The sequence below is a fragment of the Berghia stephanieae genome, chromosome 8 (genome assembly GCF_034508935.2).
Source record: "Berghia stephanieae isolate SIO BIC M18660-M18661 chromosome 8, UCSD_Bste_1.3, whole genome shotgun sequence".
NCBI classification, from domain to species: domain Eukaryota; kingdom Metazoa; phylum Mollusca; class Gastropoda; order Nudibranchia; family Aeolidiidae; genus Berghia; species Berghia stephanieae.
This window is the reverse complement of record NC_088367.1, coordinates 39,075,253-39,099,489: the sequence shown is the minus strand read 5'-3', so window position 1 is coordinate 39,099,489 and position 24,237 is coordinate 39,075,253. Positions and strand designations below refer to the sequence as shown.

Below are 24,237 nucleotides of genomic sequence, written 5' to 3'. Positions count from 1 at the left end.
AATCTAATCTAAAGTCTCAAGTTCCAGGGTTTCGGCACCATGTAGAAATTAATTATATATAACGAGTTGTGTTGTTTTCTATCGAAATGATTTTATTGTTTGACCAAAATAAAAGTAACAAAACAAGACGAATAAAATTCCAATCGCCAGTCCATCCAATCTCGTCAACAAATCAAAACATAGCATCCTCATCTTCATCAGCCGCTTCACTCAGAACTTCACTCCAGTTCCGGGGCAAAATACCAAGTTCAAGGGAGACAATCCAAAAAAAACACACATCAAATCATACAGCAATAACGTTTACAGTTGTCTCCCATGAACTCGGATCATGATTATTTTTAACATATAATATCAGCTTACGACTTGTGGGACGAAGAAAGAGCTGCGGACTTCTTCAGTCAAAGAGACTTAGGGGACAGAAAGACATCCGAGTTGATGTACAGTATGTTGGCACAGCTCGTACAACACAAACCATGCTTTCTATTTAAACATCTTTTCATGCGGCAACATTCTGATAATTTTATTAGAACGCCGTTGGCAAGATCCACCATCACTAATTACCGGAAATTAGCACTTGAAGCTGACAAATTTTTCAGCGCAACTACAAATCACTAACAGGTTCACGTGATCAATAAACCAAGCGCTATTGTGATATATTATCATTGTTATAAACCACTGTGCTATATATTATCATTCTCGTTAAGGGGCCAAGGCAAGAAAGTGTAGTTCCCATGTAAACAGAGCCAAAATATGCAGGACCAAGGAAACGCGTTTAAGGGCCAACAGTAAACTCGACAACTATTGGCCCATAAGGCACACATCTTTTTTTTTTAACAGATGGCATTAGTTGTCATTATTTTTAATTGATACAGAAGCCCAGGTAGCTGTCCATCCTGCATCGCTACTTGAGAAACTTGTCGCGCAGGATTACGAGGTCCTCTCCTACATGCAGCCAATGGCACTTAAATCGAAACATACGATGCACGGAATGTGCCGCTTAGGATTAACAACCGTTGTTACGAGGATCGTCTAATTATTGCTAATGTTAAAAGGCCCTTATTAGGGGCAGACTTCTTCCGAAAACATAATCTCCTTGTCGACCTAAAGGGACAACGTTTAATTGAAGCTGGCACCTTTTCTGATAACGCCGGGCAGAAAAGCATCAGCAATACATTTGCACTAATTGATCGCAACAACAACACGTTTAGGACAGTTCTCAAAAAGTATCCCGAATTACTCCAGCCAACATTTTCGACCTCTAACACTAAAAACGGCATTCGTCACAATATCCCAACAACAGGACTACCTGTCTTTGCCAAAGCACGTCATTTAGCTCCGGATAAACTGGAAATTGCGAAAAAAGAATTCTCTGAAATGGACCAAATGAGTATCATCAGACAATCAAATAGCCCATGGGCATCACCTTTGCATATGGTTCCTAAATCAAACAGCGGTTGGAGGCCCTGTGGTGATTATAGTCGTGTTATCGATATCACTACGCCAGACTGATACCCGATACCGAACATTGAAGGCTTGATTGTTTGAACGTTTTGATTGGTCACTACAATCATTATTAAAGGCCCGTCTCGATGGTCCTGTGTGGTTTGAAAAACTACCTCGGGTTTTGCTTGGCTTGAGGACAGCGACTAAAGAGGACCTACGCACGTAATCTGCGGAACTGGTTTATGGAGAGCCACTGGCTGTGCCTGGCGAATTCTCCCTGCTGACTGCAATATTATAACCCAACGCTCTATGAGTGAACATCTTTCATTATTTTGAGATAAAATGAAACAATTTGCACCAGTCCAAACTTCGTGGCATTGTACTCGTTCTTCAAATATGTAACAGTCCCTCCAGACCGCCAATTTTGTCTTCATATGTCGTGACTCTCATCGGACTCCATTGCAACGACCATATGATGGATCATACGAAGTGATCACTAAAGAGGAAAAACCGTTCATTGTCAACATTGGTGGGCGGAAAGAGTATTGCTATGGACCGATTAAAGGCGGCACACATAGATTCAAATAGTCCTGTCGTTGTGGCGAAGCCCCTTGGGATGGAAGGCCTCCAAAAATCATTGTCCTTCCACCAGGAGAAAATACACCTGGACATCAATGTCAACAATCAAATTCCGGACTTCATATTTGGAAACCTCAACGTTACAAGTAACACCCATTTTGCGTCAGTGCTGGTGTGGCCTCTGTTGCAACATCTAGTTAGCCTTACTGAAGTTCCATCTGCAAAGTGGGAGAGACTGCACCCTCGAATTGTCACCCCACTGTGACAATAACAGGCCTGCGCTGGAAATGCGGGAAGTTGCCAAGGACTGTCCGCTTCACCTGCTGTGATTCGGTGGCTCCATTTGTGGTGGTGGCAATTAAAGTCTCCCAGACAGGTGGAAGGATGGCTAACCACCGGGACCAGTGTTGTAGTCCAAGTCGCTCTTGGTGGTTTGTAGAGGTTGTGCAAATACATCCCCCCCCCCCACTTCACGGAAATCCTATTCACCCCGTTGCTGTCCGTTGCGTTCTCAATGACCCTTACCTCCGAGTGCTCTTTAGTGTAAACGCTAACCCCTCCTTTGAGCCTCGATATGTCCTCTCGCTGGACCACCGTATAGCCTGTGATCTGGTATCAAGAAGATTGCGCGCTTGAATAAAGATGGGTCTCCTGTAAAAGTAGGATATCAACGCTATGGACGGCCAGTAGCTTTGACAAAAGCTCATTTCCCCCCATACTCTGGCTGTCGAAATTAAGGGACAATTTGTGCGTCAGGTCGCTACCCCCGATATTGCATTTACCAGTTGAAGATGCATTGGGGCGTTCGCATATATCTCGACCGTGCAGACGACCCTGGCGACACGAACACGGTAGTATTTGGCTAGCCGACCGACCGCTTCGCTATTGGTGAATCTGAATATCGGGCAAGACATCAATAAAACATAGTAGTGTGGAGCTCGGGATGGCTGAGGCCATTCGGGCACCAGGTTGGATCCCCATTAGTCACATATCAGAGCGGGTTCTTCAAGGCGCCCGCTATAGGCCCAACATCCGGGATGGTCCCGTGAATTACTCCTTTGCTCCTGATCTGCCTCAAGCTCTCCCACCAACGACAAGGAAGGAGATCCACGAGGGAGAGAGAACTGGCGGAACGTACTTTGCGATATACTAGAGTTCCATCCAAAGGTTAGCAAGCAGTTGCTATTGTCCGTTTCCCGCTATAAAAACTGGGATAAACTCCAGCTTAGTGGGCGTATTTGCTCTGAAGGTCTGCTTTAAAAAATTCAACTATTGATATTTATTGTGCATTGATCCTTGATGCTAAACGTGTCAACAGGCTTTATACTCATTCTTTCAAAGGTTTATTTTTTGCAATATAAAGCATACAGTAACATAGAATTCCCAATTAACAAATCAAAACAAGTAAAATCAATAATTCATCAAAGGAACCAAAAAAAAAAGATAAATAAACATATAAAATAAATACATAAGTAAATACGTAAATAAAAAGATAAATAAATAAATAAATAAATAAATAAATAAATAAATAAATAACATTCACTTGACGATATGGCACCATACTATACAGCGCAAGCAATTCTTTTTCTCGGAAGCGAAAAAAAATAGTAACAATTAATCACAATTTAAGTATATAAATACGTATCAGGCAATAACAAAGCTGATCAATAAATTTAAGTATATAAATAGAGGTTGGGGGGGGGGGGTGATGTGGCCGAGTCGTTAAGGCATTGCACTGTGACCCGGAAGGTCACAGGTTCGAGCCCCGCTTCAAGCACTTTCGTTTTTTTCCGTGGGCAAGATTATTAACCCCCAATTTGCTCAATTGGACAACATATGTAATTCCTGTGGACATCGTGTTTGATGTAGTATCTATATTCCTTCATGGAATGCATACATGCCTGTATCTTATGATGTTGTGGCGGAAGGGCATAATTATTTAATATAAAATGGGCACCAAATAAAACGAAAACAAATCTTTCATGTTCTAAGAAATACCACAACAAATATGTCAATGATCACTCATATTGAAAGAAAACAGTTCTAGATACCAAACATATCTACAAATTATTTAACAATCACACACATTGGAAACACTAAACCCTTTTGAGAAAACCTGCAACGATGACTAATACAACAAACGCGACTGTTTCGACATAATAGAAAAGACCGAAAAAGCCAAATGAGTCGAGGAGAGAGTCAAGAATAATAGGCAGAATGAAATTGAAGATAGTTGATGTGTTGACCATGCCTAGAATGGTTGAGTAGTGCTGATTGCCAAAGATCTTTAACACTGCAATACTGTTGATGATGTAAAATGGAAAAGAGAGACATCCGTAAGCCAATGTCGTGGCGAAAAATAACCAACCACTTATTCTTGTAGTGAAAGGATAAACAATCAGAAGAAGGCTGAGACTCGATAGGTGTCCTATCAAACAGTTCTTCACACCAAAGCGATCCACTAAGGCACCGGAAACGAACGTAAAAGCACCGACAGAAACAGATAGAAAAGATCCTACAGTTGTCATAAATTGGTCGTCGGGGATTTCCACCAGCCCAAATGTCTTATAATATGAAGATAATGTGATAAATGTGGTTTCAGTCACAGCTCCCACGCACCATAGGATATAGAAATCAATAGTCCCGAGAGCTTGCTTTGGTGTAAAATCACGAAATACGCCTGTTGTTTCACGTGTCTCAATCAGATGCATCCATTCACTTTTCGAATCTTTGTTTCCAATATCGAGTCTATCTGAATAACTCGACTCCAATTTCAAGTTTTCTTTTTCATAGATATTCAAGTCACTTCCATCAAATGATATTGATAGATTATGGTTTCCATTTTTATTAAAATGACTCGTCCCGCGTTTTTCTTCCTGCATTTTGACCTCTGGCCCGGCTTCTATTTTTCTTCCTATCATCAGCAACATTCCAAAAACACCGAAGATTAAATTCATAAGCGAGAAGTAAAGAAATATATGAGGAACGTTGTCAACAATGTCCAAATTGGTAAATACTTTGATCTGTCCCACTTCTCCATCAGGTTCCAGATTGTCAGGGTTGAGATAATACGTAATCAGCTCATTCAATATGAAAGAAAACATTAATGTACACGCGCTGACACCACTCATAAATAAGCCCAGGTGTTTGTCAACAAACTCAGAGACGTAAATCAACTGTAGACAGTAAATGCAACCCGAACCGATTCCTGGTATTATTCCAAAAGTAATGTTGAATGCTACCACAGAATACTCCACAGTGAAATAACTTAGACAAGTTGTTGCCGTGACCAGGATTAACGATATTAGCTCAGCATAATATCTTCTTTTCATGTACCTGGAGGCGACATCTCGTGCCAGAATGCCCAAACACCAACCTGTTAAAAATAGTATGTAAAGGAAAAGGTAGAAGTCAGCAATGTAGTCTGTAATCTTTACATACTACACTATCCATTTCACCTCAAATATGATAATAATACTTGAGCTTTTATATAGCCGAGGTCCCAATGGCTCAGTTGGTAGAGCACTCGCAGCACACGCAAAGGACCAAGGTCGATTCCGGGTGCAGTCGAGATTTAATTTTTACGCCCCTGTCCACCCAGAAGTGGTTGGGAAGTTGAGTCTATTAGATCTGGCAGAAAGTTCTATTCAAAAGGTAGCAAGCAATTGCTATTGTCTGTTTCACGCCAAATAAACCGGGATACACTCCGGTCCAATGGCCCTAATGGCTCTGAAGAACTACTTCTATATATAGAGCAATATCCATAAACGTGTTCAAAGCGCTTTAATTACAAGGGGCCCAAAACCAACAGCAATTCTAAACATGTAGAAGGAGACAAGTGATATTATGGAGACAACGGTGTTAACGACCATGTTCTCATTGTACACATGTGTGTCGTGAAAGAATGTGAGTAAAGAGACTTTTCCGAGGACTTAACTATAGATAGTATGCAGATGACGAATCTCAGGCCTTTGTTATTGTTTTTGCCATCCGCGTTTGTGAGTTGTTCTCACTAAACTGTATTAACCAGACTATAAAAGTTCTATTAAAATAAAATCGGAAAATATCAACACATTCAAATCTTTCGAATGCACAAAGTTCACAGCTTTTAACATTGTGTTTTTATGTTTATACCATCCACCTCCATCAAAAGTTAATAAAATAACACATTCGGGCTTTATGCGAGATATGGAAGTCCTTATAGAATTATACATTTCTTTTACTGATCGTCTAATAATTTTAGGTGATTTTAATCTACATTTTGATTCAGCCGACCCATATTCGAAGCGAATGAGGAATCTTTTAGCCAACCATAATCTTTTACAGATCGTTTTAACTCCCACCCACAAGAAAGGCCATATTTTAGATTGGGTTGCAACCAACACTACAACCTGCCCAATCTACAATTTAACTGTACACGACAAAATTATATCCGACCATTTCGTTATTATGTTCAACATACACAAATTTAAACCACCAAAAGTAAAGTCAATTGTTTCGTCCCGTAACATAAATTCAATTAAACCTGAAGAATTCTCCAGCAGTGTAGAGTCAGAGCTAGCCATTCTTGGATCACAAATTACAGCTGATTCCTTTAATGCCACACTGCGAAAGATGCTTGACCATCATGCTCCATTGCACACAAGAAAGATGACAAGACGACAAACTGCGCCATGGATGACGGAAAAAGTAATGACTGCAAAAAGACGCCGCAGAGCTGCTGAACGGCGATGGCGTAAGTCACAGACTAACGAGGATCGTCAACGTTATAAAGATCAAGTCATCATAGTCAAGGAGACCATATATAACGAACGGAAAACTTACTTTGTCGATAAAATTTCCACATGTAAAAACACACGTGCTCTTTTTCAAACAGTTAATGAAATGAAGAATGCAGTTGATAATTATCATTTACCAAAAGATATCCCTGAAGAAAACCTCCCAACCGTCTTTTCCAAGTATTTTTCAGACAAAGTGAAAATTATAAGAAACAAATTAGATCTTCATTCAGTTGTTAAAAACGATGAGGAAAATTCGGACTATGTTAGACTCCCAAGATGTATCCCTAATTTTAGTATTTTTAATAATGTATCATCTGATGAAGTGAAAGAAATTATCCTAGCCTCACAACCCAAATCGTGTTCCCTTGACCCGATACCAACTAATCTTTTAATGAAATGTCTTGACTGTTTTTTAGAACCTATTACTGCAATCATAAATAACTCATTGCAGTCTGGGGCTGTACCAGATTGCTACAAAAAAGCAATCGTCACTCCTCTTTTAAAAAAGCATAATTTGGACCCTGAAAATTTGAAGAATTACCGCCCTGTTTCTAACTTGCCCTTTCTTTCAAAAATCCTGGAGAGAGTGGTACTAGAGCAGCTAAGGAATCATCTAGATTCAAACAATCTTATCGAGCCTTTTCAATCAGCTTACCGTAAGCATCATAGCACTGAAACCGCCCTTTTGAAGATCGTGAATGACCTGCTGATAGCAAGTGATAATGGTAATATATCTATCCTTACGCTGTTAGATCTATCCACAGCATTCGACACAATAGATCACTCAATCCTATGTGATAGGCTTTATTCTGATTTTGGCATCTCTGGTACTACTCTTTCGTGGTTTAAATCATATCTCAGCAATAGGTCACAGGCAGTGAGTGTAAATGGCAAAGTTTCTAACGATGCAGTGGCGGTTCTAGCCTATTTACAGTGGTTGGGCAAAGATGATCCGGTCATATATATATATATATATATATATATATATATATATATATATATATATATATATATATATATATAATTTATTTACTTATTTATTTTTTTTTTTAATTATAATTTTTTTTTCACCTTTAAAAAAAATATTTCAACCACAAATAATCACATTCACAATGAAATGACAATACCAGTAGATTTTAATTATTCCAAACGTAATCAAAAAATAATCACGAAAGAGAATACAACTAAAAACTAAAGCGACGAGACATAATGCGACAACACCTTGACAATAGAAGTCCATTTCGTTCACTCGAAAAATTAAAGAGATGCTTTAATCCCTCAACGGCGAGATTAATATTTCTGTTACATTACTGGTTTTCAGGAGTATGTAGTAACCTTAAAGTTTTCATCGAGAAGCAACAACAGCGATATGACTCGAGTTTCATTCAGAGCTGAAATTGCATCATTTTTACTGCTGTCTTGGTGGTTAGAATGATTGTGCCGGTGGTGGTAGTGGTTGGAATAGTGGTAGCGGTGGTGGTGGTGGTGGAGGAGGAGGAGGAAGACGAGGCGGTGAGGGAGGATGTAATTATGATAGTGGTTTTGGTGGTGCTGTTGGTTAGAATGATAGTTGTGGAGACGATTGTTGTACTTGTTGTTAATATTGTTGTTGTTGTTGTTGTTGTTGTTGTTGTTGTTAATGATGATGATGATGATGATGATGATGATGATGATGATGATGATGATGATGACAACCACGATGTCGTCGACAATGATGATTACCACCATACGATATTACAAAGTTTATTTAATCTTAGGCTTTCGCCAATAATTCACACAATACAATTAAGACAAAAGAATGTTATCAATCTCTCCTCATGCATTCGTTATACTATCACAATAACGACCGTGTTATCTTTACTCCTTCCCAATGCTATCTATACAAGAGTGCTATGCTCCTTCCCCAACCAACCCCTAGCTTCCCGCCTCTTCGTCGCGAACTATCTTATGTATGTATTAGCTTCAGGACGGGCAAGTACGGAATCTGCCCACCCTTCCTTTAAACGTCTTTATTTCCTCTATAACTTAGAATTCAACTCTCTCCTTACTCAGAAGAGTATTTCTCGTATACTAATTCAATTGTTGAGAAAACCAAAATGGTGGTTGTATTAATATTTATTTAGTCGTGACTTTTGAATAAAATGTTTTGTTTTATTAGAGGAAATACAATAGAAAATTACATTGTTTTGCAAAATTATTTAGTCTGGCAATAAAAATACAGCGGTAATTACTTTAAGAATAATAAAAAAAAGAACTAACAAATTAATTTGTTAAAAAACAAAAACAAAAAAAACAACAAAAAACAAATAAGAAAACAATTTAAATAAATGAGTTTTGAGAAGTACTTATAGAAAACGAGAAAAAAAAAAGAAATAATTTAAATGGATAAACAAATATATAAAAACAACACAAATTAATACTAAATTGATATAATATTAGTAAGTTAATAAATTTAATTCAATACTGGAACCTTCCCAAAGTGATTACATCAATGGTACCAGCACAAGTAAGGCAATAAATAAGAAAAAGTTCGTTTGCCAAAAGCTCTATTCAGTGTTCACTGGTTATTAAGGTGGGCTCATTTGAATTAGCCCGACCTAGTACTAGAGAGGCCAGACAGCAAAAATCGGAGTTAGTTCACCGTCAGGCGACGTGACGATGAGATGACGATGTGGGCGGAGTGGAGTGGTTGGGGAGGGGAGGGGGGGGTGTTGATAAAAAGAACAGGAGCGTATCCTGGTTTATGCATTACGGGGTGCATGGTCATTCGCAATCTATCAAAAATACACACAAATTGATTTCAGTACGAAGTATCAAGTTTAAGTAGTAACTTTTGAAATTATCTAATTTAGATTAGATTATTTCGGACCTGGTAATACAGCTTATAACTTGAAAAAAACAGGCTGGTATTTGCCCACCCTGCCCATTATTACCAGCCGTCCCTGTAACGATGTCTATATAGAATATGGCGTCCCGCAAGGTTCGGTTTTAGGTCCTATACTTTATACCCTTTATACTTTACCATTGGGCAGAGTAATACGCTCCCATTCTGTTAATTACCACATATATGCTGACGACACGCAGCTATATAAATCTGCTTCTCCTCATGATCTCTCCTCTCTTGTCTGTCATTTAGAAAATTGTTGTGACTCCATCAAAAGTTGGATGCTTGCAAATAAGCTATTGTTGAATGAAGACAAAACTGAAGTTGTTTTGATAGGAACTCAGCAAAAATTAAAGTCTTTCCAATTTTCAAATCCTACTCTAACTATATCTAATTCTGATATTTCTATTTCTGAAAAGGCTAAAAATTTAGATGTCATTCTGGATAGTTCTTTGTCTATGGATCAGCATATAAACAATAATGTGAAAATTATGTATTTTGAGCTCCGTAGAATATCACAAATGAGGTCGTTTTTACCTTCCAACACCTTGAAGATAATTGTCTCTGCATTGGTCTTGTCACGTCTTGACTACTGCAACTCACTGCTCGCTGGTCTCCCTAATAACAAAATAAACAAGCTCCAGAGAGTACAGAATTGTGCGACTAGGTTAGTCCTGGGAAAATCTCATTACGATGATACACAGGACATGCTTCGAATCCTCCACTGGCTGCCAGTCCGGGCTAGAATTGAATATAAAATAGCCCTCATCTGCTTTGGTGTATTTGAGTCTTCTGTCCCTCTTTACATTCAACACTTACTCCAACCATACGTACCTCTGAGAAATCTTAGATCCCACGATTCAAAATTGTTAGCATCTCCTAAAACTAAACTTAAGTATTTTGGTGATAGGTCTCTTATGAAATTCGGACCCACGATTTGGAATGATCTCCCTCAATCTGTGAGATTCTCGAGCTCAATAGACATTTTCAAAAAAGCCCTGAAAACACATCTTTTCAGGAAATATTTACTTAATTGAATTTTAAATGTATTGTATATGACATTTATATTGATGATGTATTGATGCCCTTTAATGCTCTTAATTGTTTTGATACCTTGGTTGAATGTTTTTTTTTGTTTTTTTTTTTTAAAGCGCTTTGAGGTTTCGACGAAAGGCGCTATATAAATATGCTTATTATTATTATTTATGGTTACACAGAGTTTGTGTGTTGGTCCGTTATACTTCTGGATGGCAATGTTTTGAACTCCTTGGCCAAGCGCATTCTATCTATACGCTGCTCAGAGTGGGATTCAAACCCAAGACCTTCCGGATAGCTGTATTAAGTTTTAAGAGCGTTATGTGGATAGAGAGAAAGAAGAGAAGAAGAAAGGAGAAATGAGGACATTAAAGAGAAGGATGGAAAGAAGAAAGAGAAAGAAGTAGCACGAACATGACAGATGGAGGAAAAGAATGATGGAACTGGAAGGAGGGTAGGAAGAATGATTAAACAATATGAAAACATCCTGAGTACATAGAGCCATAGCGGGTTTGAAAAAAAAATAGTCTCACAAACGACATGAATCGCGTTCTCAGCCAGTTTACTTTTATGCTCTGGAAAAACTCGTATTTAAAACTTTGGCCAGAAAACTCAGCCTTAAAATATCAATCAATTTAAATGACCTCATCCTGGCTGAAACTCTCAAACTTGGAGTGTCGTGAAGTATTATTATTATTATTATTATTATTATGATGATGATATTGATGATATAGATTATTATTATTTATTATTATTATTATTATTATTATTATTATTATTATTTATTATTATTTATTATTATATTATTTATTATTATATATATTATTATTATTATATTATTATTATTATTATTATTATTATTATTATTATTAATGTCATTACCAACGTAATATAGTGCAATAGTCCACGGGGTAGCCACACCTGAGGTGTTGTCTAGTTTGCTGTACATATATGACCTGGTGTATACAGAGAAATTCCCCCAAATCCATGCTATTGTGCCACCTACATTCAGCATGTAGACGCCTGTAATGTAACGCACTTTATAAAAGAAGCTGTGGGGGTGTTTATTGTCGTTGTTGCTAGTGACATTTTCTCTCTGAGTTTGTTGCTGCTCATCTTGCGAGGTCTCCTGTTGCTGCTGATGCAGATGTTTTTGTTGTCTTATTGGTGCTGGTGGGGGTGCTGGTTGTGAGGGATGTGGATCTTGTGAGGATGGTGGCGATGGCAATGGTTTTTGTGGATTGGCCAACGTTCCATAATCCATTTTATCTTATTGAATTAGAAGTGCCCAAATCTTCTGAAAAAAAAAGGAAATTACACACGACAGTTTAATGCGGTATAAACTTCAGCATCTATATAGAGCAATTTCCACTAAACGTCCTCAAAGCGCTTTACAAAGGGACCCTGACCAAAAGCAACATTAAACACGTAGGACGAGACATGACGCTTGTTTGGCGATATTACAACCTTTTCTGACAAGACACAACGCTGTTAACGGCCAGGTACTCATTTCACGCCAGGGTTCGGTTGGAGATTATGAGTAAAGAGCCTTTCCATGAACTCAACTATGCGCCACTCAGGGGGGGGGGTATTCGAACACAAGACCTTCCGATCTGAAGGTGAATGTCATATCTCTAGACGACATACTATGTCGAGCTGAGCCAGATGTTACAAAAAAATGAATTCAAAGCAAAATGCTCAGATATATGATATTGTAGTTTCTATCAGTCGTGAAACTACAGTTATTTTCTGTAATAAAACAAACTGGAAAGGAACACTTCAATATACATACACATACAATGGAAGCCACATCAAGTCAACACTCTTAAAGTCAACTTCTGATTAGTCAACACTTTTGTTGGTCTCAATTTTTTTCTGTTCTTTATCTAAGGGTGTTCTGATGGTAATGGGTAAAGTCAAGCTTGCTTAACCCTCCCCTTACTACATAATGAAATCGTCACATTTGTTACGATGCAACCGTCAGTTTTCTCATCCAGATTCTATTCTTTTTGCTATATCTATAAAAACTTGACATTCTGTAATAGAACCCATATTAATGGCGAAAAATATTATGTATAGAATGTTCTTGTTGCTTTTCGGTTTGAGTAAGATATGTCTGTTTTTGTGATGGGTGGGTGTGAAGTTTTGGGGAAAATTCCGAAAATGGCTGGAAAGGAGAGGGTTAAGTCAACTGATCTTTCTGATCCGACGGGGTTGGGTTTATCGGGATTCCACTGTAGTAAATTGCCACCGTTTGTACAGGGGCCTGCCGATTATACAATGTGATCATGTTTTGGGCAAGAAATTTTAAATGTGGACACCTTAGTGGCGTAAATGGGGTACACTGTCCAAGTCCTTAAGATGTTATCCCTGAACAAGAATGTTACAAAATTTAAAGACCGTATCCCTTGAGATGAGAGAATGGCAATAAGACGAATTTGAATGAAATCTCTTTGTCGTAACGTATCGACTATTTTGCATGAGAATTTGTTCTCTCGGTGGGTGCTCGTCTTCTGTGACAGAGAAAATAAAGGAGTAAAGAAAATACTGTTGCAAATATATAATCCTAGCTTTAAAAAAAAAAAAGAAAAAAAAAGAATGTTTTGACAGACTGGTAACAGTGGATGAAACATGGCGCTATCGGTATGATCCAGAAATGAAACGCTCATCAAAACAATGGAAGATCCATGAAATATTGATCCCCGAAAAGTAGAAGATGAATCGCACGCTGGTAAAGTCATGGACACTGTTGTTTTGGACACGGAATGTATAATTTACTTGTCTTTCTTCCCAATAACAAAACAATGAACAGGGGATACTGCATATAAACCTTGAGTATAGAAGTGATGAGTTGGCCACAAAATTTCCAGAGAGGCTTCGAAATGTTCTGCCACAAAAATTGTTTTATTTACACTCAAAATAAAAATCCTTAATATACATAATTGGTACAGTAAGACGGACTTTTCAAAATAGCACTTATAGTCTTGTTGTAATGAAGATTTTTCAAATTCTAATTCTATGATATTCAAAACAAATCTGAATAAGAATATATATACTATATATATATATATATATATATATATTATATATATATATATATATATATATATATATACCATATATATATATTTATATATATATATATATATATATATATATATATATATATATTATTTTAATATTTACCACAATGTTGGAGTCAGTCTACATCGATGTTTCAGGCCTTTTAGCCATCGTCAGGACTGTGTGTTACATGAGTTTGGTACCATATTTGTATCAAACACGATTCAATATATATATATATATATATATATATATATATATATATATATATGTGTGTGTGTGTGTGTGTGTGTGTGTGTTGTGCTACTCAACTTTCTACTCAGGGAATGTTTTAAAGCATTTAAATTGTAATTATCTCCGAATGCAACGGAAAAATAACATATATAAATGTTATAATAACAGTACCATGAAATAATAGTGCTCAACTTTTTGAATATTTCAAGTATAATTATGATCTACTTCTACAAGATTGTTTTGAGCATTCGCTCTCGTCAGGATGACGAGAGCGAAAGCTCGAAACAATCTTGTAGAAGTTTATAACTATACTTGAAATATATATATATACTCAAACACACACACACACACACACACACACACACACACACACACGCAATAATATCTTGGACAAAACCATTGCTCATGTCAAAAGAAGTCAACAATCTAGTACTTCCATATTTTTCATTCACATTAAATTTATATGCATTTATATTTTTTATAATTAGACATGAGTTAAACGACAAAACAACCGTATCGCCTTCATGCGTCTAATTGATTCAAAACGCATGACTGCACAACTAAATCATCATTGTCATCCTCCCAAACAATAGAGAAAAAAAGTATGATGTCATGAAACTGGTTTCTATTTTAATGAAAGTGTAAAACCAGTCTTCCGAAGGGCTGTATACATAACTTGTGTAATTCATCTTCTGGAGGCAGAGTGATGACATCTTATTTTCTAGTCTAAATTTATGCTGGTTGTCAATAAAGATGATCCATCCTCGCTCTTGTACGTCCCGCAACCGTAAGAATCTGCTTACACATCCTGTTACTGAAATAATTATGTCCCCTTTACCTATTCATTATTCGTCTTCCAAAGGACTGGTCACATACACACTCCCAAGGATCTCGGAACAAAAGAGTAGCGGGTTTGATGTCACGGCTTTTCTTCCCTATGATCATCTTCCACCTTTCACGGACACATCTATTGAAATTCGTGGATTACCAAACAGCTATTGTTTTGTTTACATATGAAAAAAAAAGAAATCTATTCTTTAAAAAAAATAGAGTTGGAGGTCAAAGTTGTTCCTTGCAGCCCATGTTTTGCCAACAATCACAAAATTAAATTACTGGCAAGTCTAAAATTCAGAAAACTATTTTTGATAGATTGATATGCCAGTAACTTTGGAAACAGTCCATCAACTGATATCATGAATGAGGCAAAATGTTCGGCCATGGATCAATTTTACCAGTAGACATACAAAACACTGATATGCATGTGTGTTGATTTTAATTTTGTGTTCGATTTTGCAAAATCGATTTTGTTAATGACTGTTTTTAATTGTCTGCGATTTTTAAAAAAAATTACACAAATTCAATAAATGATACACGGAAAGAAAACTAGTTTTGTCTAGTTTCTAAATATGTATATGGCGTTTGTATTTGTTACAACCAGAAACGAATTATTAGCAGAAACAAGCTGTCTAGGTTCTTTCGTAAATGACTATATATATACATATATATATATATATATAAATATATATATATATATATATATATATATATATATATGTGTGTGTGTGTGTGTGTGTGTGTGTGTGTTTGTCGTGTGTAAAGCGTATGTTATCTATAAAGCACTGTTACAAGGAGGATGATGCTTCATCATATAAAGAAACAAAGAGAATCAAAGAATCCATGTTCTTGACTTGTTGGAATGGAGCAGCATCCGAACTACAACAACAATGACCCTTCTTATCAGTTGACCAGACAAGAACAGGCCATAATCTTTAGGATGCGAGCTGGTCATAACAGATTAACCCCCTCCATACCACCCATAGGAAAATCGTCACATTTGTTACGATGCAGCCAATATTTTTGTCATTCTAATTTCTATTGTGCATCATGTTTGAACAAAAATGTTTCTATTGTTAAAAGTTCAGTTAACGTTGTGTTGAAGAGCCCGTTTAGCACAAAAAAAGTATAGCAAGACCTAACAGATTTTGTGTTTGAGTGAAATAAATCTATTTTTGCATATGATGGGTGTGACGTTGAGGAGAAAATCCTGAAAATGGCCAGTAAGGAGAAAGTGAAATCACCACCTACATATCAAATTCAAGGTGGGAACTACAAGTCCGTGCCCATGTTTAACAGGAAGTATGACAGGTGAACACGTCATCAGAATTGGCTTCAACATTCATGACGTCACTTCCCTCGTAATGACGCATAGTAACTTAATAACTGGCTCTAAACTATCGGAACAATGACGGACGCCTTTATGAAATACTTCTCCGACGAGCACAAACGTGTATCCAGAGGAGAAAAACTTTATAAATATGATCATGTTTTGACTTTTATACATTCTGATCACATGGCATATGGAAAAATTCTACCCAGCATGAAGAAGTACCAATTATCTTTGTTTAGAACCACGCTGCTCGCCGTTGCTGAGACGTGACACCAGACTATTGAATCCAATTGTCTAACCCTCTCTGCCCACAAGAGAAAATACTGGCCACCGACTGCCCCAACAAGCCTGAGGAGTAAGCTCCACGGGAGTCTGGAGGATTTCCAAAGGACAACAGCATATCTGGTGGAGTGTCGACTTACCATCTGAGCGAACGCGAACGCGAGGAAGAAGAAACGCTTTTACATCATTTTAAAATTAAATTAAACCATAATAATAGATTATTTTACAACAACAGTATCTTGATGTTTAAGGACTCCAGGAAAAAATGCCCAGATAACAGCTAGAAATAATAATATTAATAATATCCATCTCAATGTAATTTATCTTATCTATAGAGTTGTAAACCTTTAAAAGGGAGATTAAATTTTTTTCAAAACATATCTTTTTGGCACTGGTTTCCGGCGACTGTTTTGGCTGTGCTCTGTGTTTTCACGAGTTTTATTGGATATTTTTATAATTCTTATTTATAAAAGTGACACTATATTTTTACAATGGCTGTGATTTTTTTCCTGTGCATAGTGATCATCTTTTACTTTATAATCAAATGGCCAAACCTATGTTCCTCCATTATATTCCTATTCAACACATCTACGCTTCGTTTGTTGAGGTCAGAATCCCCCTCCACCACCGGTTGACACATCGTTCATTATTGGGGTGGAAAGGAGGAATCAAAACAAAATTCAGTTGTCGACACAATCGTTCCTTCTTGCCTTGTGTTGTGCGCTCCTTGTAAGATAAAATAGACGAACTGTACTCAATGTGTCGTTATTGCTGCGTGTTTTGACATGCGTCTATATGTGTATAACGAAGTCATGGTTGTAGAAATCGACAATTATTCTCTACATCTGATCAATAGAAACTGTTCAAAAAAAAAAAAACGGGGCGGTTTTGTGTGCGTGTACATAAACTAGAATAATATCCCCTCACTTTCTAACAACACCATTGAACTTTTGACTGTTGGTGCATAGCCATATTACTTACCTAGAGACTTTTCAAAAGTCAACATCACAACTGTTTACATCCCCCCCCCCCCCCCCCAAGTGCCGATGCAAATGTTGCCATAGAAACTCTGATAAGTCAAGTGGAAAATGAAAAAAATCGCCTGACTATGTTTTTATTGTGACTGGCGATTTTAATCATTACAATAATATAATAATTCCTGGTCTTTCACAATTTGTTCAGTGCTTTGCTCGTGACAAATCAACTCTCGACCCATTTTCTGTAATGTAGAAAAGTCATATACATGTTTTCCAAGAACACCACTCGGTTCAACCGTCGCCATGGTTAACATATAGCCTAACACAAGAACCCTCTAGGATTGTCAGTTTGACGTCATTTCTTTAGGTTTGTGTAGTGTCTAGTGAGTTGTCAATGGAGCTCAGGGAAACAAGTTATTTAATTGGTTGACCTATTGAATACAACTCACGATTTGTTTTCTTTTGTGGCAAAATACTGCCATTTTGACGTCATTTTTTGGTCAGTGTCAGACTATAACTTTACGATGGCTACGGTTCAACGGACTACAATATACTGTTATTATTACTACAGATAGTATGCGATTGGGTAAGAAGCTCAAAACATTGCCATCCGGAAATATGACGGTATCAAAATTCAAATGAGTTATCGCCCTTTTAACACATTGAAAAAAAAGTGTGAATTTGTGAAACATCTAGAAAATTGATGATAAAACAATACTTACAAAGAAAAAATATGAGCAACTGAAAAAGTTAAAAATAATTGTTAGAAAACAACTAAATCAGATGATATTCGATGGAGTTATCGCCCATTAAAACTTTTTAATAATTATGAAACTCGTAACCTATTTGGAAATTAATACAAGCCAAATGACAAAATATATTGTGGATATGTTCTGAACCGGAATACAAAAATCTTAGGTATCTTTTCACAATTCTAAATAGTCATTTTACTTTTTCAGATTTTTACTGTAGAAAGTCTCTTCTTAAGAAAACAAAATATTTGTAAACAACAATTGGAAGCTACTAAAGAGAATAACAAGATTTCAAATCTCGTATAAGAGAGATGTTGAATTTGCATATTGACAGTTACAAAACAGGCTGCAGTCCAATGATGCCTTCGTGAAAGCGGGACATCCAATTAATATGGTAGACAGCTTTGGCTTCAAGCAGCGTGGTTAAAACATGAATCAGTCTATTATTATCTTCCTTCAACTCACATTATTTGGATTTGGTAAGACAAAAATGACTCATAGTTTGTGACCCAAATACTCGCTAGAAAGACACTCCCTTCAAAGTGCTGATACAGAACATCACTTGTTGGAAGGATTTTGTCAACGTCTCCCGTTTTGTGGATGAAAATGTTCATCCTTACGAGATCAATATTGTGTTCAATAACTTCACCTTTCTAAAGTTGGCAGAAGTTGGCATACAAATAGTCACATAGAGACTTTGAGACATATGTAATGGGGCATCCACGATATTTCGCAATTCATGAATAACAGAAGACAGTGGGGTTTTGGTAATGATGTTATAACGTGAACCTCACTCCATCCACATCATTCTCCTGTGCGGGGTGGTCGTAGATGAGACATGAGAGATGACAACAGGAAGGATCATCCATCAAGATCTGTCGTCAGATTTCCTCATTAGTTGTTAAAATGTCCATCCTTGTCCATTCCTTTACACTATCCACCCAGCACCTTGTTTGCCATCCTCTCCTTCTCCTCCCTCCAAAGTTCATTGCATCATGGTTTTTGCCAATGCCTCATGACTAAACCAAGACAACTAAAGACATGACCGCTTCCCTTTAAACTTGAAAGCAGATGTGATGACAGAACCCGTAAATGCATGAAATAATACAAGAAATTTACAAGTCTCTTGGCCAATATGTTTGGCAATGCTGTTCAGATTAATCAATTTAAAGCAAATGATAGCTGCAGGATTTTCTACAATGATATAATGATGACTGGCTATGAGGATGACAATAACATCAATATCACGGGGTCTGTTTAAGTCTGAATGATTGTGTTTGAAGGCCTTGTAAAATATGGACCACCAATATGGGGTTATCTTCTAGCATTGTCCCATGGAAATCTTATTACAAAGATGCTTACCAAATGTGGTATAGACTCCTTTTCCCTCTTTGACTTTCTCCATTACATGCATTCCTATAATATAATAAAATAGCTCTTTAATTGCAGATACTACAACGTTGTCTCTGTCCGAAAAGAAATTATAATATCGCCTGACAGGCGTCATGTCTCGTTCTGCATGTTGCGTGTTGCTGTTGGTCGGGGACCCCATGTAAAGCGTTTTGAGCAAATTTAGTGGATATCGCGCTATATAAAAATATATATTTACTATTTTTCGTGTAAATGCAAATGTCTTGTGTGTTTGTGTGTGTGTGTGTGTGTGTGTGTGTGTGTTTGTGTTTAAAATACTTCCTTTGATAAAATAGCTAACTAATCGCCATTCAAATGGTTCTAGAGATCAGACTCTAGATAAAATATATCAAAGGATGTATGTTCAGGTTCTTGTGAAAGAGTCGAGTTATAGGTTTGAATGACTGGTGTGCGAATCGATGAAAATGTGTGCGAAGCGATGGTCACATGAGAAAAAGTGTGCGAACCAAAAGTACAAGGGACATTTTTGGGGACAAAAAAAATGGCATGTGACTTGTTATAAATAACGCTAGTAGAAATTAGTCGCATTAAGAATGTAGAGCAATCAATGGGCATCATAACAGTTTGTGCAGATTCGTCCCTTCCCTATGGAACTCCCACCTACTGTCAATCTATTTCAGTCGTGCCTGCAGATCAGGATTTGGCCCAATATGTCGTAAGTCGTGCGGTTACTCTAAAGTTTTCTAAAATGTTTAATATTATCAAAGTGTAAAATGTGCGGCTATGTGGTCTAATGGTATGACACTCGCTTATGGATCAGAGGGTCCTGGGTTCGACCCTCGCGCTCGGCGCATAGTTGAGTCCTCAGAAAAGGCTCTTTACTCACATTCTCTCACCATACTCAGGTGTAAAGTGGGTACCTGGCCGTTAACAGCGGCGTCTTTGTCCGAAAAATTGTAATATCGCCTAACAGGCGCCATGTCCCGTCCTACATGGTAAATGTTGCTGTTGACCAGGGACCCCTTGTAAAGCGCTTTGAGCACATTTAGTGGATAGTGCCCTATATAAAAGCTCATTTAAAAATTGTTTTAAATAATTAAATGTTAAATGTAGCTGTCCTTCAACTCGAGTGACCCCTGGACGATTTCCAAGTGGTCGAATTGAAATTCCAATCGGCCAAATTTTTTTTCAATGATATCGATCTTACTAACTTTGAATAAAACAACAAACTTTCACACGATTGTGGAACAAGTAGATCTTTTGGATTTTTCAGTGACTCTACCATAATGAGCGATAACTCAATCAAATATTGAGTATTTTGCTTTTAACTTTATTTATTAGTTTGTTACTGACATCCAAAACAGTAAACTTTATTATTTGAGTAGTAGAAGATAAAGTGTGATTTGGAAGTCATTTTATAAAGAGAAATATTTTTGTTCATCTAAAAATCAATTCAATGGCAATAACTCGTACAAATCGAGATGAATATATTTTAAAGTGTATCTGTAATGTGTAACATATAATAATAAAGATATTATAAAATATCGATAATTTGCAAGTAATTAAATGTTTTCTATAGCTGACCTTGAACGTGATTGACCTCTGGATGACCTTCAAGGAGTCAGATTGAAATTCCAATCGGCCAAATTTGTTCCTAAGATATTAATCTTACCAAATTTGAAGAAAAATAAACTTCCATACGAAAGGTCAAACAACTCGAGCCTTTGTACAATGCAGTGACTCTTCTATAATGGGCGATAACTCAATCAAATATTGTTTGATTTACTTGTAACTGACATCCAAAAGAGTAAACTTTGTAATTTGAGTAGTATAAAATAAAGAGCGGTTCGAATGCTATTTTAAATAGAGGAATGTTTAAAAAATCAAGGACAATAACTCGTACAAATCGAAAGGACTATTAACAAAAGTGTAAATGTTATTTGTTTAACATATAATAACGTTTTTTGTTTGTTCTTAAATATGTTATAAATTACCGATAATTTACGAGTAATTAATTGTTAAATGTAGTTGAATTCATTTGGATTTTGGTTGGCATTCAATTGGTCGAAATGAGATATCAATCTTACCAACTGTAAAGAAAAATAAACTTTTACACGAATGTGAAACAACTCGAGTTTTTTTTCACTAGACGGTGACGCTACTAATATGTAAGAACCATGCACGAGTCTCTATAATATATGAATAGGATCATCTCTTATTCTACAATTTTTTCAGTGAAGGCAAATTCACAGGCTTGACCATAACAAATTAATTTGACCTATTCCACTCCGCACACGTTTACTCCGATATGCTCGCTAATAATTTTAACACATATACTGCCGTACTATGAAAAAAATCTATATTTAAAAATTTGGCCAGAAAACGCGTCCTTCAAATATCGATCAATTTAAATGACCTTCATCTTGGCAAAAACTCGCAAACCTGGGAATAAGGAATACCTCGCAGAGGTCCCAGGTTTGAGAGTTTTTGCCAAGATGAAGGTCATTTAAATTGACCGATATTTCGAGGACGAGTCTTCTGGGCGAATTTTTAAATCTGGGTTTTTCTAGAGTATGGCAGTATGTTACCACCCCATGAAACGGGATGAGACCATGACCAATTTAATAGTAACCTGTAGGTCTTGACGTCAGTGGATGAGATTCATTGATAACGTATTCAGATTCTGGGAACCAAATTTGTCATCCAAAAATGAAACTTCTCTCTCTCTCTCTCTCTCTCTCTCTCTCTCTCTCTCTCTCTCTCTCTCTCTCTCTCTCTCTCTCTCTCTCTCTCTCTCTCTCTCTATCTCTCTTTTATGTTTTATTTTCAAATGAATGTTTTAAAAATATTTGAGGAAATTCTCCTCAATTGTCGCATATAGAAAGCAGGCAAGGCTATAAGATAAAATGTGAGAAAGTGTGTATGACATAGTGCCAGACAAAACAGAAAAATATATGCAAGAAAAAACAAACAAACAAACAAACCATCCCTCAAAAAATCAACCTGCCTGGTCTCCCTGGTCAAGACAGGTGGTTTTGTTTTTACTTGTATTTTTCTGCTTTGTTCTGGCACTGTGTGATCAACACACCTTGTCAGAATGTCATCTCCTCAATTGGATTCAATAGTCTGATGTCACGCCGCCCAGCAACGATGAGCATCGGTACTTTTTATTCTTTGTGCTGGCTAGAACTTTTCATATGTCATGTGATCAGAATGTATATATAAGTCAAAACATTATCATATTTATAATTTTTTTTCTCCTCTGGGTACACTTTTATGCTTGTCGGAGAAGTATTTCATAAGGCGTCCGCCATTGTCCCGATAGTTTAGAGCCAGTTACGAAGTTACTATGCGTCATTACGAGGGAAGTGAAGTCATGACTGTTGAAGCCAATTGAGAAGTGTGTATATTAACCAGTTATATGCCGTGCTATGGAAAAACAAGTATTTAAAAATTTGGCCAGAAAACGCGTCCTTCAAATATCGATCAATTTAAATGACCTTCATCTTGGCAAAAAAAAACTCGCAAACCTGGGAATAAGGAATACCTCGCAGAGGTCCCAGGCTTGAGAGTTTTTGCCAAGATGAAGGTCATTTAGCTCGATCTGACAAGTTTGTATGAAGGGCGAAGCAAGAAAGGAAAATACAAGAAAAATAAAACAAAAAAAAACAAAAAAAAAAAAAAAAAAAACAAAAAAAAAAAAAAAAAAAAAAAAAAAGAAAAAAACAAAACAACAAAAAAACACCCCAAACAATCGGTGACAAATGGATTCACCCAGTCTGAAAATAATTGTGATCGACCGTGTCAGCGTCAGTATTGTACAATGCACAGTTCAAGTCTAGTGGATCCAAAGGTTCAGGGTTCGAGTTCCGCTCTGTGCGGCGCATAGTTGAGTCCTTGGAAAAGGCTCTTTACTCACATTCTCTCATCGTTCTCATGTGTAAAATGAGTACCTGGTCGTTAATAACTTTGTCTCTGTCGGAAAAAAAGTGTAATATCGCTTAACAGTCGTCATGTCTCGTCGTACGTGTTAAGTGTTGCTATGGGCTAGGGACCCTTTGTAAAGCGCATTGAGCACGTTTAGTGAAAGGTCAGTCTTTAATCAGTGAACTCCGTACTCTAGTAAAACACATATTCAACAATTTGGTCCAAAAAAAAGTGTCCTTCAAATTAATATCGATCGATTTAATGGCCCTCATCTTGGGAAAAACTCTCAAACCTGGGACCTTCCGCTGTCCCAGATTTGGGAGTTTCTTTTGCCAGAAGACGAGTCATTTAGGCATTTAAATCAAGCGATATTTGAAGGACGGGTTTTTTGGCCAAATGAAAAAGAAAACAACAACGTGTTTTTCTAGAATACCACAGGGAACCGGTAACTTGTCCACTCAAAATCACAACATAAAAGGATATAGATATTATGCGCCTGGATTAGAAACTCAAAACATTGTAACCGGAAGTATATGATGTGTAACCATGAACTTATATAATCTGGTTAATACAGTTTAGCGAGAATTACTCATAAACGCTGATGGAAAAAAAAAAACAATAACAAGGACCTGAGTGACGTCAACTTCGTTCTATCTATAGATAGTTCGAAGATGACGTCACTCAGGTCTTTGTTATTGTTTTTTGCCATCCGCGTTTAAGAGTAATGCTCACTGAACTGTAT

General features: G+C 36.9%; 1 protein-coding gene across 1 annotated transcript; it reads right to left on the bottom strand.

Annotated features, from left to right (window-relative positions):
- Positions 1-4,080: 4,080 nt before the first annotated feature.
- On the bottom strand, positions 4,081-12,162 carry LOC144978648 (uncharacterized). Its single transcript, XM_078924963.1, has 2 exons — positions 11,605-12,162; positions 4,081-5,398 (listed from the first exon to the last, which is right to left on the bottom strand). Exons 1-2 carry the CDS (start codon positions 11,984-11,986, stop codon positions 4,119-4,121), a joined length of 1,662 nt encoding a protein of 553 aa, XP_078781089.1. The 5' UTR covers positions 11,987-12,162; the 3' UTR covers positions 4,081-4,118.
- Positions 12,163-24,237: the final 12,075 nt, after the last annotated feature.